This window comes from Papaver somniferum, unplaced genomic scaffold (genome assembly GCF_003573695.1).
Source record: "Papaver somniferum cultivar HN1 unplaced genomic scaffold, ASM357369v1 unplaced-scaffold_54, whole genome shotgun sequence".
NCBI classification, from domain to species: Eukaryota; Viridiplantae; Streptophyta; class Magnoliopsida; order Ranunculales; family Papaveraceae; genus Papaver; species Papaver somniferum.
The window spans coordinates 313700-325377 of record NW_020648082.1 but is presented as its reverse complement, the minus strand read 5'-3'; the positions used below and the strand labels follow the sequence as shown (position 1 = coordinate 325377).

Sequence of the window (11678 nt, the reverse complement as noted above, 5' to 3'; positions counted from 1 at the left end):
AGGGTTTTGATTATCTCTTATTTTGATGTTTGTAATTCTTGTAAGCGAACATGTAATCATTGTTTTGATTTGAATTAATTGAAATATGTTGATTGTCCAAAAGGGATTGTTATTCAAAAGGGTATTGGCGCTCAGCTTGCTGCTAGGCTGCCCGTCATTCCTTGTAATATTGACCTTCTTTCTTTTATTGATTAATATTTAAAATAAAAAATAATAATAATAAATGTGTCCAAAGAACGGGCCCCTAGCTCAGCTGGTCATCCCCGTTTCCCAAAGATTGATGCGCTCCAAGAGGTCCCAGGTTCGAGCCACCAATGACGTAATATTGCAGAAATTAACATGGAAGGTAGAGTTAGCTTGTCCCCCTTGTGACACAATCTCATCCCCCCCTCCCCATCCGCTTCGGCTCCCTTGGCTAGGTTACCCATGACGCTCGCTGGTAGGCTAGCACATTAACCTGTTCATTGAATGTAATAGTATGTTGTTGGAGCTTAGCTCTAGTTATTGTAGTCCTCTTTATCCAATAATAAAAAATATTTTAAAATAATAATAATAACTGCTCCTTTGTAAAAAAAAAAGGTATTGGTGCCCAGCTTGTGGCTAGGTTACCAACTGCTCCTTTGTAATTTTTTCTCCGTTTCGATTTTTAATAATATGCCCTTGGTGGCTCTTCTTCTAAAAAAAATAAAAAATAAATAATGATTAAAAAAACCAGCTTTATTATTATATAATTAAATACAAGGTACAACGTTGATAGAGAAACCTAGCTACAAGTTGAGCCCCTACACCTTTTTGAATTAAAATACCTAATCTATAAAAAAGAGAATTACCTATATTGTAATTGAGATTGTAATTAGCTATATAATTTCTCAACCTCTTCAAAAGAAACACCATGTCTTCATTAAATTCGCCTAAAGTGGAGAAAGCAAGAACGCCAAAACCAAACCCATGAGTAGACACCTTATCCAAATATTTCACCCTCTTGCGTGAAATAGCATTAGAAATGGCGACACCCGGAAAGAAAGTTCGACTATTAATACCGGAAAAAGGTGAAACACCCGTAACATCAAAACAAAAATCTTGCCCATTAACCCAATTACATACAAGAATGTCTGCTGGTTTCAAATCCTTACCATCATCCAATGAGAGTCGTCCAAGATTGACCTATTTTCTAGCCGCAACTCCAGCCTTGTAAAATATATCTGAAACAACATCCCTAACAAAATCATTCTAAACTTTATGCCCACTTCACTTGCACAATGAAGTGCATGATCACCATAAACATTCATTTTCCTCTTACAACAAGCACAAACATCAATAGTATTAAACATAGGTATTCCAAGCCTATAACTAACAACTTCCATGAATTGACGAGGTCCAAGTGTCTGATTAAGCCCAGATATTGGTGTAGCTTTGAAGTAATCCTGAGCATGGTCAAGCCTATTGCTTTTCCAAAGTATAGTATCACGTTCTGACATAACAAATTTGGAAGGCATATCTTTCTTAACAACCTCAAAATACTGTATTGCCAAAGATTTCATAGGACGAGTGGCAATAGTATTGGTATTGAAAGAAGACAGCTCACATACCTGCATGAACAGTAACAAGGCACGATAAAAGCTAAGGCTTGGATCAGATTCCGGTGGAAGATTAAGGATGATCTCTTGCAGATTTCTCGTTTGAAAACAAGAAGCAAGAAAGCAGTATTTACTCGTATCTTCCATCGTGTGAACTCCCAAACCCCCATCCTTTATTGGCAGCGTAGCAATACGTTGTTGAAGGAGCCCAAACCCTGCACTATCTCCTGTAATGATATGCTGCAGAAACTGTATCAAGGGACGATCATAACAAGAAATAATTTGTTGAAGAGCCTCAGGTTGGGTAGTTCTTAAATTGAAATACAGCTTTGAAACACATGCGCAACTACGTAATAGTAATAATTCACTTTGCGTTTCATGTAATTGCTTTACAGGCTCCATGAGCTGTAAAGTTTTATCAATTTTATGCTTCACAAGGTCACTGCAAAACTGCAGATTACAACTTACCGGTCCTCCCAACAGCTTAACACCACGAGTAGGTCTACTAATGTTAGCCGGAAAGACTCCATCAGCTTGACTTCTAGGATCGACGTAGGGCCAAAATAACTCAGTCTTGTGAACATTAAGATGTAGCCCACGGCTACTTCCTTCATCCTGAATTATCGAGAGCGCTTTAGCTACTTCCATACTATCACCAGCAATGGTACCATCATCAAGGTACCATGCATGAAAATCCAGTTTGCACTATTCTGAAATCATGTTCACTAGAGGGTGAATAACCAAGAAAAATAATAGAGGACCCAACGGATCCCCTTGTTGGACCCCACAAGCATATGAAAGTACAGCCTCATTATAATAAAGTCTTGTTGGAGAAGCATAACAAAACTCCACCCATCTGGACATACTAGGACATCTAAGTCTAACCTCCTGAATTAACGTGGTTCGATCAACCATATTAAAAGCATTAGAGAAGTCAATTAGAAGCATAAACATAGTATTTTGAGTACCTTTCATCTCCAAAAGTCTGTTGGAAGCGTGAAGAATACCTTCTGCTCCACAGGAAACCCCAACCCCGAACTGATGATTCCCATAAATATAAAAACATATCTTTACAAACTGATTTAACAGCTAGCTTCAAACATAATCTACACCATATTGTACCAACAACAATTGGCCTAAGCCCACCTCCAGGCTTGAGAAGACGAGTTAAGGGAGCACTCGCAATGTACTCCCCTAAAGCAGGTGGACATTGCCCATCCAACCATAAATTGACTACCCTAGTAATGGATGCTAAAAGCTCGTCACTCACAGCAACAGCCGAACCACTCAAAGCATCTAAGAGATGTTGAGACCTAAGCCTATCTCTGCCACATGTCGTGCCTTTCGGAAAACTCTTCAAAGCATCAAGGACAACTTTAGAATCAACATACATAGCAGCAGCTTTAACTGGTTCAGGGGGATAGATGGTGGTGGGGCATTTGGGTGTTTCTGGATAAGCTATTGTAAAGTGTCTGCAGTGTCCGGAACTATACCATCGGAAGATAAGACCTTTATAATAATAATAATAATAATTTTGGCGATTGAAAGCCGAGAATTATCTTTTCTCCCTCCCTCTAACCTAGCATCTCATCGTCACTTCAATCTGTATATTTTCCGAATCCCCATCTTTTTTCCTACCGATTGATATTACTTGGGTGCCGAATCACTGAAATTTCGCTAAAACTACAAACGGTTGTTGCAGTTATCTTTGGTTTCTGAAATGCCGAGAACCAGACGATCTTCTTCTTCCCAAGCACAATCCAATTATGATACCGAAGACGATGTATATGAACCATATGCAGAATCATCTGAAGCCGTGTTGGTGCACTGTCCATTCAACGGATTCGACAACTGCGATGATGGCGTCAACAGCAGAGGATATGTTAAGACATCAGTTCTTCGACATATCCGCGATCAACATTGGCCTTCTACAGGACGTAAACAGGTACGTAAATATCGGATTTGTAACAATGCAGAAGTTTATGCTGCCTGGGAAAGACTGTTAAGCCAAATGCAGATGTGGCTATGTGTTGGGTGTATGAAGGTGCAGTCATGGAAGAGACCATGTCGTCCTCATGATGGTAATGTGTTAAATGGTTCATTCAATGGCAGGCATGCAGATTTTTTGATCCATGGTATTGATAAACCACAGGAAGATATAACGCCTTCATAAGGTAATGACAATGAAGTTTCTGAAGCACTAGTAGGGCTCTCCCTGGAGTTGCTAGACACTGTCTATCAGAAATAATTTACTACCACTGCCAGTATTCCACCACCATGTCGTTTGAATTTCTCAAGGGCCTTGAAGAATGCTCTAGATAAAGTGCTAATCAAGCCTGCTGATTTATCCTCCTGGATTCAACTTTTACTCCTCCTTATTTGCACTTTCAACCTATATACGCCTAACAATGCCAGTGAAGAACGTTCCGGTACCAGGAAGAAACTTCAGATTGCATTCATTAACCAATCTTTGATTGAATGGAGCAAACCGAATGGATGTGTTAATATTCTTCAACGCCTGCTGGATTTAGTTCCACAAGACCAACAAAGACAACAGCAGCGTAAGCAACCTTTAAGGAAGAAGAAGCACAATACTAATGTTGAGGCATGCAGAAAGAAGTTAAGTTATGGTCACTACACCGCAGCTATACGTATTTTATCGTCTGATGGAGTCGCACCCTCCAACACCGACACTCTCCATGAACTGCAACAAAAACATCCATATGCACGGCCACCTATTATTCCATCTGATGCTCCTTCTGCCGCAGTTGTAACTGTGGATGTTCAATCAGTCATGAAAGGACTGAAAAGTTTTCCGAAGGGCACGTCATGTGGCCGTGATGGTCTTCGAGCACAACACTTACTTGACGCAACTAGTGGTGTTGTTGCTTCTGTAGAAGACGACCTCATTACATCCATTACTGGTGTAGTTAATCTGTGGCTCTCTGGCAATTGTCCACCTTCACTAGGGGAGTTCATTGCTAGCGCGCCTTTAACTCCTTTACTCAAACCTGGTGGTGGCCTTCGACCTATAGATGTAGGTACTATCTGGCAAAGGTTGTGTTCTAAATTGGAAGCTTCATCTGTACTTACAGAAATGACAATGTACTTGGGTAACCATCAGGTTGGTATGGGCATTCCATGTGGCAGTGAAAGCATTGGAATTGAAAGGTACTCAGAACTCTATGACCATGTTATTAATTGATTTCACCAATGCATTCAACATAGTCAATAGGTCTGTTTTGATCCAAGAAGTCAGGGCCAAGTGCCCTAGTATTTCGAAATGGGTGGAGTTCTGTTATGCTCGACCAGCCAAACTATACCACAACGAATTCACCTTGTCTCCTGCACAAGGGGTTCAACAAGGGATCCTCTTGGCCCTCTGCTGTTTTCTTTGGCGTTACACCCACTCGTATGCAAAATAGCTTCACACTGCACCTTGGATCTTCATTCGTGGTATTTAGACGATGGTACACTAATTAGCGACACCTTGGAAGTCGCTAAGGAACTACGGATTTTGCAACAAGAAGGACCTGCAAGAGGACTGTGCTTAAGCATCCGCAAAACCGAAGTCTATTGGCCGAATCCAGACCCACGATGCAATACAATTTTTTCATCAGAAGTTGGCAGACCATCTGGTGGTGTCAGGCTACTTGGCGGTCCTGTTAGCTTGGATGACCAATATTGCAGTGACTCCATAATGGCTAGGGTTAACAAAACCACGCATCTTATGGACTGTGTTAAAAAGTTGAGGAATCCTCAGAGTGAGTTACTGCTTCTTCGTAATTCTGCTGGAGTATCCAAGTTGTACTTCACGATGAGCACCACAAGGCCACAGGTTATGCAACATGCCCAACAACGTTTCGATCATCATTTATTGCAATTCATCCGTTACTTGATTATAGGTGATGGCCCGGGGTTTGGTTTACTTCAGCAGCGCTTGGCTACTCTTCCCATCAATGATGGCGGCATAGGTGTTTATACAATGGCGGATACTATCCGATATTGCTACATAGCTTCATGTTTTCAGACTCAGCCGTTGCAACATACCATTATGCAACGCACATCAGATCTTGGCCATAACTTTCAGAACGCATTGGAAAACTATATCCAAGTGTGCGGTCTATCTTCTTCTTCTTTCAACCTGAGTGACATCGCCCCACAGCCTATGCACCAACTGGAGATCCGTTATTTTGATTCTGTAAAGAAGAACATACCTGCCACTTTCACAGTGTCTGAGCGCGATTCTATTTTATGGCAATGCAACATAAGAGAACACGCACAGGACTACCTCAAAGCCATACCGATGCAAGGACTTAACCAAGCAGTGGGATCTCGCCAATTCAGTTATGTGCTTCAATATCGATTGGGGTATCCCCTTTTTGCTGAAGATAACACTTGTCATGTTGCTAGCGAGTGATGGATCGTTTCGGAGACCATGCCATACATTGCGCAAGTGAAGTTGGCCAGAAGTTCCGTCATTATATGGTACGTGACTTGTTTTCTGAATTCTGCTATAAGTCAAACGTCACGGCTAGAAAAGAAGTTTCCATTGGTCTTATGTCTGACAGGTGTACTCCTCTTAAACCGGCGGACATGTGCTTTGATATCACTGGGTTTCACCATTCTCTAAAGGTGGTAATCGCAGTTTCACTCCTGGACATGTTATCGCTGCAGCCATTACTCGCAAACGTAACAAATATGCATCCTTATGTTCGTCTTTTGGTTATGAGTTTGGTGTTTTGGCCTTTTCAACATTGGGGGAGTTGAGTGATGACACTATTGTTTTTTTGAAGAGGCTGAGAACTGTCTTGCATGTCATGATGTCAACAATAATTTAGGCAGTTCTTTGTTCATAGACTAGGTATTATTATTCAGAAAGGTGTTGGGGCGCAACTTATTACACGCCTCCCATCCAAATCTTTGTCATTAGACGTTTGCTTTCAATAAAAGCCCCTTTGACATCTTTTCATAATAATAATAGTCAAACAATACTGTAAATGCGCTAACTTGAGTTGTACACCATGTGGTCATCACTAGTGTATTCGGATGTGGTTATTGGGGTTGAAATACGTTTTACCTAATAGAGGTTTTGAAACCTTATACTTGGGTAATGAATGAAAGATATAAACCCTTTAAAATTATTAAAATGGCAAGTTGTGTATATCCTCATTTTCCAGCATTTCCTTCTTTTGATTAAAAGTACATATGATAATTAAAACAAAATAGTATAACATTGTAAACGTTAGAGATGTGCGTGATAAAATAATCAAATAATACGGTATAACGCACTAACTTGAGTTGTGCACCATGTGGTCATTGAAGAGGCACTGAAGTCCCCTCCATTGAAAGATATAAACCATCTAAATTAGTAAAATGGCAAATGTGTATGTGCGCTTTTTAAATAAGTCCCCTCCATCTTCCCGCGTTTACTTCTTTTGATTAAAAGTGCATATGATAATCAAAACTAAATAGTATGATATTGTAAGCATTGGAGGTGTGCATGATAAAATAATCAAACAATACGGTACAACGTGCTAACTTGAGTTGTATACCATGTAGTAATTACTAGTGTGTTCATATATGATTATTGGATTTGAACTTCGATTTGCCTAATTGAGATTCTGAAATCTTATTGCCAAAAAAAAGTAGGACTTTCCAAAACTGTTCCTGATAACATAATTAAGAGGAATCAGGTAACTTGAGTTTTACACCATGTGTTCATTTCTAAAACTGTTTAATGTATAGACATGTCTTCTTTATCTTCAACCCAAGATAGATATACTGGGAGTGTTAATTCTTGTGCCTTTTGTAGAACATGGGGAAACGATGGATCACATCGCGTCGCTGTATAGACATTTTCAAACATCGTTGAGTTGAATTGGTGGGAATTGGTTTAGATGATGGTGGGTGGTGTTGGGTTGGTAACTTGATATTTGCATGGTCTCATGGATGGAACCTTGTATAAATCTGCTAGTTGAAACATGGGATGCAAATGTAATGTATCGACTATAGCGGATCTCTTAATAAAATATTCAACTTCCGTTACAAACTAAGAACCATAATATAGTCCTCGTTCAGTCGAGGCCATTAAGCTCAAGGTGGATGGATCTTTTAGCTGCAGTTAATGAAAGTGTCTTAAAGAGAAACTTTCGGTTAATGCTGGATACTTATGGAGACCCACCCATCAGGTGAATGAGTTTAGTGCAAAAGCACTATCTAATTAAATTTTCTACAATGGGAAAAAGAAGTTGAATTTAGTACAATGCCATACTTGCATTTAAAGATGAATAATTCAAAGAATCAAAGCCTGGTACTCAAAATTAAACAGAATCAAAGCCATAAAACCGTGCTCTAATTAAACAAATTCAAAGACATAAAATGCTGGACTGCACTCCAATTCGTCACCGCTTGCTGTTTGCATCCACCTCCATCCCCTGGTCAGGATTTTCAAGTACATGATTCCATCCTCAGGTCACGATTTTCCTGTCATGCATTCAAGATAAAAAAATTCCAATAAGTATGTTTCGTCTTGACTCCTGTCGAAGGTTTTAGCTTCTAATAAACACTTACATATAACCTCAAGGGAAGCAATGTAATCCTCGATCACTGTCTTTGTACTTTCTACTGATCTGCCTGTGCTCCCAATGTTGTCACGATATTCCTGTCATGAATGAAGGATAAAAAGTTCCCGTCAGGAAGTTTCTTACAGTACTCCTAACCGTTATCAATCACATAACACAGATACTTGACACAAATGAGGGGACTTATTGAATACATACTGAGAGACTATCCTGCACATCTTTCTTCTCTATCTGGTGACGAGACAATTCACTTTCAATCTTCGCATTTATCCTACAAATCCAGTACACCAACCTTGAGGTAAACAGATAAAGGTCAAAACAAGAGAAGTAGATGGGAACACTCACTCTGACGACCAAAGATAACCAAGAATAACAGCAATCGACTGCAGATCCATTATGGGAAAACATTAGAGTCAAAAAGAAAGAGATACAAGATAAAAAAAAGGATTAAGGATTAGTTCACCCAAATTGTCTTTGCAGTTACGAAATATTGTAACTATGACAACATCATAGCAAAACTGCAAGAGCAATGCTGACCTGAAGCGTGGAGAATCCACATCGCAATTTTTCCTTGTAGAGCTCAGACAAATCCAGCTGTGTATATGCAGAGAGATGAACAATGGTATAAACTTCATGCTAATATCATGAGAAAAAAAAGCGACATGAAAATTTGAGCAACCTGTTTGTTTTTGAGATGATTCGCCACTGCATCAACCTTTTTGGAATATCTGCACGATATTAAGTCGATCAGAAGCCCGCTAAGGAATCTCAGGAAATGTCAGACATCTCTGGAACCGGTGTTTTTAATAACTTCAGAAGAATAACTTCAAAATACAATTTCTAGCCTTGATAAAGGAAGAGCGTGACGTAGACAACCAAACGGGTAGGGTTGCATTACCGTATGAAGTGCTCCATAAGCCAAGTGATTCTTTCACCATCATTCTCCTCAAACTTTTTTACAAATATATCTTTTTTCATTTCGGCAATGCCACCTGAACAAGATAAGATAGCCGTCAGTGAATTTTAAATGTTATTTCGGAGTAGCTGTCAGTGAAGATGAAAGCAAGAAAGGTATATAACCAGATGACAGCTCATTACAAGAAAACAACTGACTGCCAAAGCTTAGACATGAGGACACCAACGACAAGCTTAATTAAACTTTTTATGAATACCCTGCCGTGAATATCACACGATTTCCAGAAAGAAAAAAAAAGAGCAGATATTCCCCGCCATGGAAATATCAAACAGATTGCGGATTGAATTGAGTAGATAAAATGCATCTGTTTAAATGAGCAACAAGGTAAAAAACATCACTAAAGTCAGTTAAGCTATAAAATTTGCTAGCTTTACCAGTTAATGATTCGATTAGAGATATAAGACATTCTTCAATTTCTGCTTTAAAATGCATAGTGCTCCCATGAATCTGAGAAAGTAAACAAAGTAAATCTTGTGAATACTAGATTTATTTCCCAGAAAGATTAAAAACATATACATGTCAGAAGTTGCAGGGAAAAATAATCTCATACAAGATCATATGTTTCCAGTTAGTACTAATAAATGTTCTAATTATTATAACACAATAAGCACAACTCTTCAGAAATGATGCAGACTTACCGTATCTATGGAAGGAGGGAATATTGCAATGTCCAATTCCAAAGCATCATTCACAAACTTGTCAGAAGCAGCGCCAGGACAATCTTTCGTTACATCAAGTGCCGCAATCGCAGACCCACAAAAATAATCATCCAATACCTCATCCTGGATAAGTTTAATCATTACCTTGACTCCTCCAGCATTGACAAAATGCACTTTGTTCTCCAGATGTTCTAATAGAAAAAATAAACAACCAAACAAAGTCCAAGGCAGGTCTTCTTCTTCTTCTGTTTTTTCTTCGTCAGAACTTGTAAGAGATGAAAGAGCATTTACAACAACAGGCACAGTGCCCATTTGGCCTAACTGGAATCTATTTTCCATAGAATTCATCAAAAGAGTATTTAAAAACCCCACAGCACACACTTTTGCGTCCCATTTGGTACCTGTGATTACCTCCGGCAATTGTTGCTACAGCTGCTGCTGATTGAAAAAGCAGCTGCGCGACATTTTGTACTGCTCGCAAATCATCCCTTTCAGAAAACTTGCCAAGAGTAGAAACAAATACTTCTAAAGCTCCCATGTGAACTAGAGATTTCACCAATAACGCAACTGGTTCTCTTTGACCAGGGACTGCATAATCCTCATGAGTTAGCTCTTCGAATGTCGAAAGAGTACAACTAGCTAAACGCTTCCCGCATTTATCATCTTTTAATAATTCAATCATCAATGGAAAAACCTCTTTAAGATTTACTAACTGGGGAAAAAATTTGTGATAAACTGTTTTGACATTTCTGAACTGTCTGATTACTTTGATAAGCTTCTGTTCACACTCAGCGAATTCAGGTACACAATCCTCCTCCTTATTACGAGCTGCTGCTTCGTTGTAATATTTGAATAGCTGTACGAAGGATGTCTCAAGTTCTTCTGGCGTTTTAGCTTTAGGAGCTGGATATCTGTCTAACACCACTGGATCAGTTCTTGGTTGTAATGCGGTGACAGAAACCCTAGGCCTTTGGAACGGATAGCAATCGCCGGAGCTTGGAGTACCCATCTCTCTCTACTGCACAATCTTCTGAGACGCGCAGCAGCACTAGAATTATTATTATAGATGGATCTTCGGAGAAGATGCAGTTTTTTTTATTGGGCTGGGTTTGTAACTGCGCAACCCACTAAGCTGGTTCCGGCCCTGTAGCTCATCCACAGCCGCATTTCCGCAAAGCCCTGATCAAACTGACTGACAATGGATGCGGGTGTTGACAAAATGAAATACTATTTCAGGCATTCAAATTGAATATTCAATTTTCAAAACTAGAGATATTGTAGGTTGGGTACAGCGAGTTGACCTGTTGATTCAGATATGAGATCTACAAGCCCAGAAATACAGCCTACATGTTGTTGGCAGATAAAAGAGAGATGATGTTGTGCGATGTTAACGTGGAAGTGACAATCGGAAGAAGCATGCATGGGATGACGGCAGGTGATCATCAGAACCAGAGGTGTCGTATATGGTCAAAAGATAAGGCAAGCCAGAAAAGCCATTTACTTGTAGGCATTTCAACGAGGTCCAAAATAAAAGAAGCTCCCTCTGCTACTCCATAGACATATACCCTCAACAACCTTCCAGAAGCAGCAAATCTGTTCGTCAAGGTTTCTGTGTAGCCTTCCTACTCGGCATGCGCTTTCCAATCTATTAAAAGAATAGGATTTTCACCTCCACGTAAAGCATAATCAAGACCTTACAGGTCTATAGCTTGGAAAAAGCTTTTTGCCAGCCTTGGCTTACAAAGCATATCAGCAAGACCACTTGCAAAATAGGCAACCTAAGCGGAGATTGATTTGACAAAGTAATGTTGAATAAGAAGATGTACATACGTTCGTTCTTACTATTCTGGACTAAAGAGTGCTTGGCATATCCAGAGAAGAC

At 39.6% G+C, this 11678-nt stretch overlaps 1 protein-coding gene across 1 annotated transcript; it reads right to left on the bottom strand.

Annotated features, from left to right (window-relative positions):
• Nucleotides 1-7834: 7834 nt before the first annotated feature.
• LOC113343103 lies at nt 7835-10805 on the bottom strand. The gene is made up of 10 exons (XM_026587405.1): nt 10198-10805; nt 9776-10124; nt 9512-9584; nt 9060-9153; nt 8841-8889; nt 8699-8755; nt 8507-8544; nt 8360-8432; nt 8151-8241; nt 7835-7887 (listed from the first exon to the last, which is right to left on the bottom strand). The coding sequence occupies exons 1-10, from the start codon at nt 10803-10805 to the stop codon at nt 7835-7837; spliced, it is 1485 nt and encodes a 494-aa protein (XP_026443190.1).
• Between the last annotated feature and the right edge of the window lie 873 nt (nt 10806-11678).

What these genes read in the sequence shown, in the direction of transcription:
- LOC113343103 (XM_026587405.1), bottom strand. Translation starts at nt 10,805, where the DNA reads ATGGGTACTCCAAGCTCCGGCGATTGCTATCCGTTCCAAAGGCCTAGG. An exon ending in TCCCTCCTTCCATAGATACG is followed by an intron (nt 9,585 to 9,775) that starts GTAAGTCTGCAT and finishes TTACTTTCTCAG; the next exon opens with ATTCATGGGAGCACTATGCA. An exon ending in CTTATGGAGCACTTCATACG is followed by an intron (nt 8,890 to 9,059) that starts GTAATGCAACCC and finishes AATATCGTGCAG; the next exon opens with ATATTCCAAAAAGGTTGATG.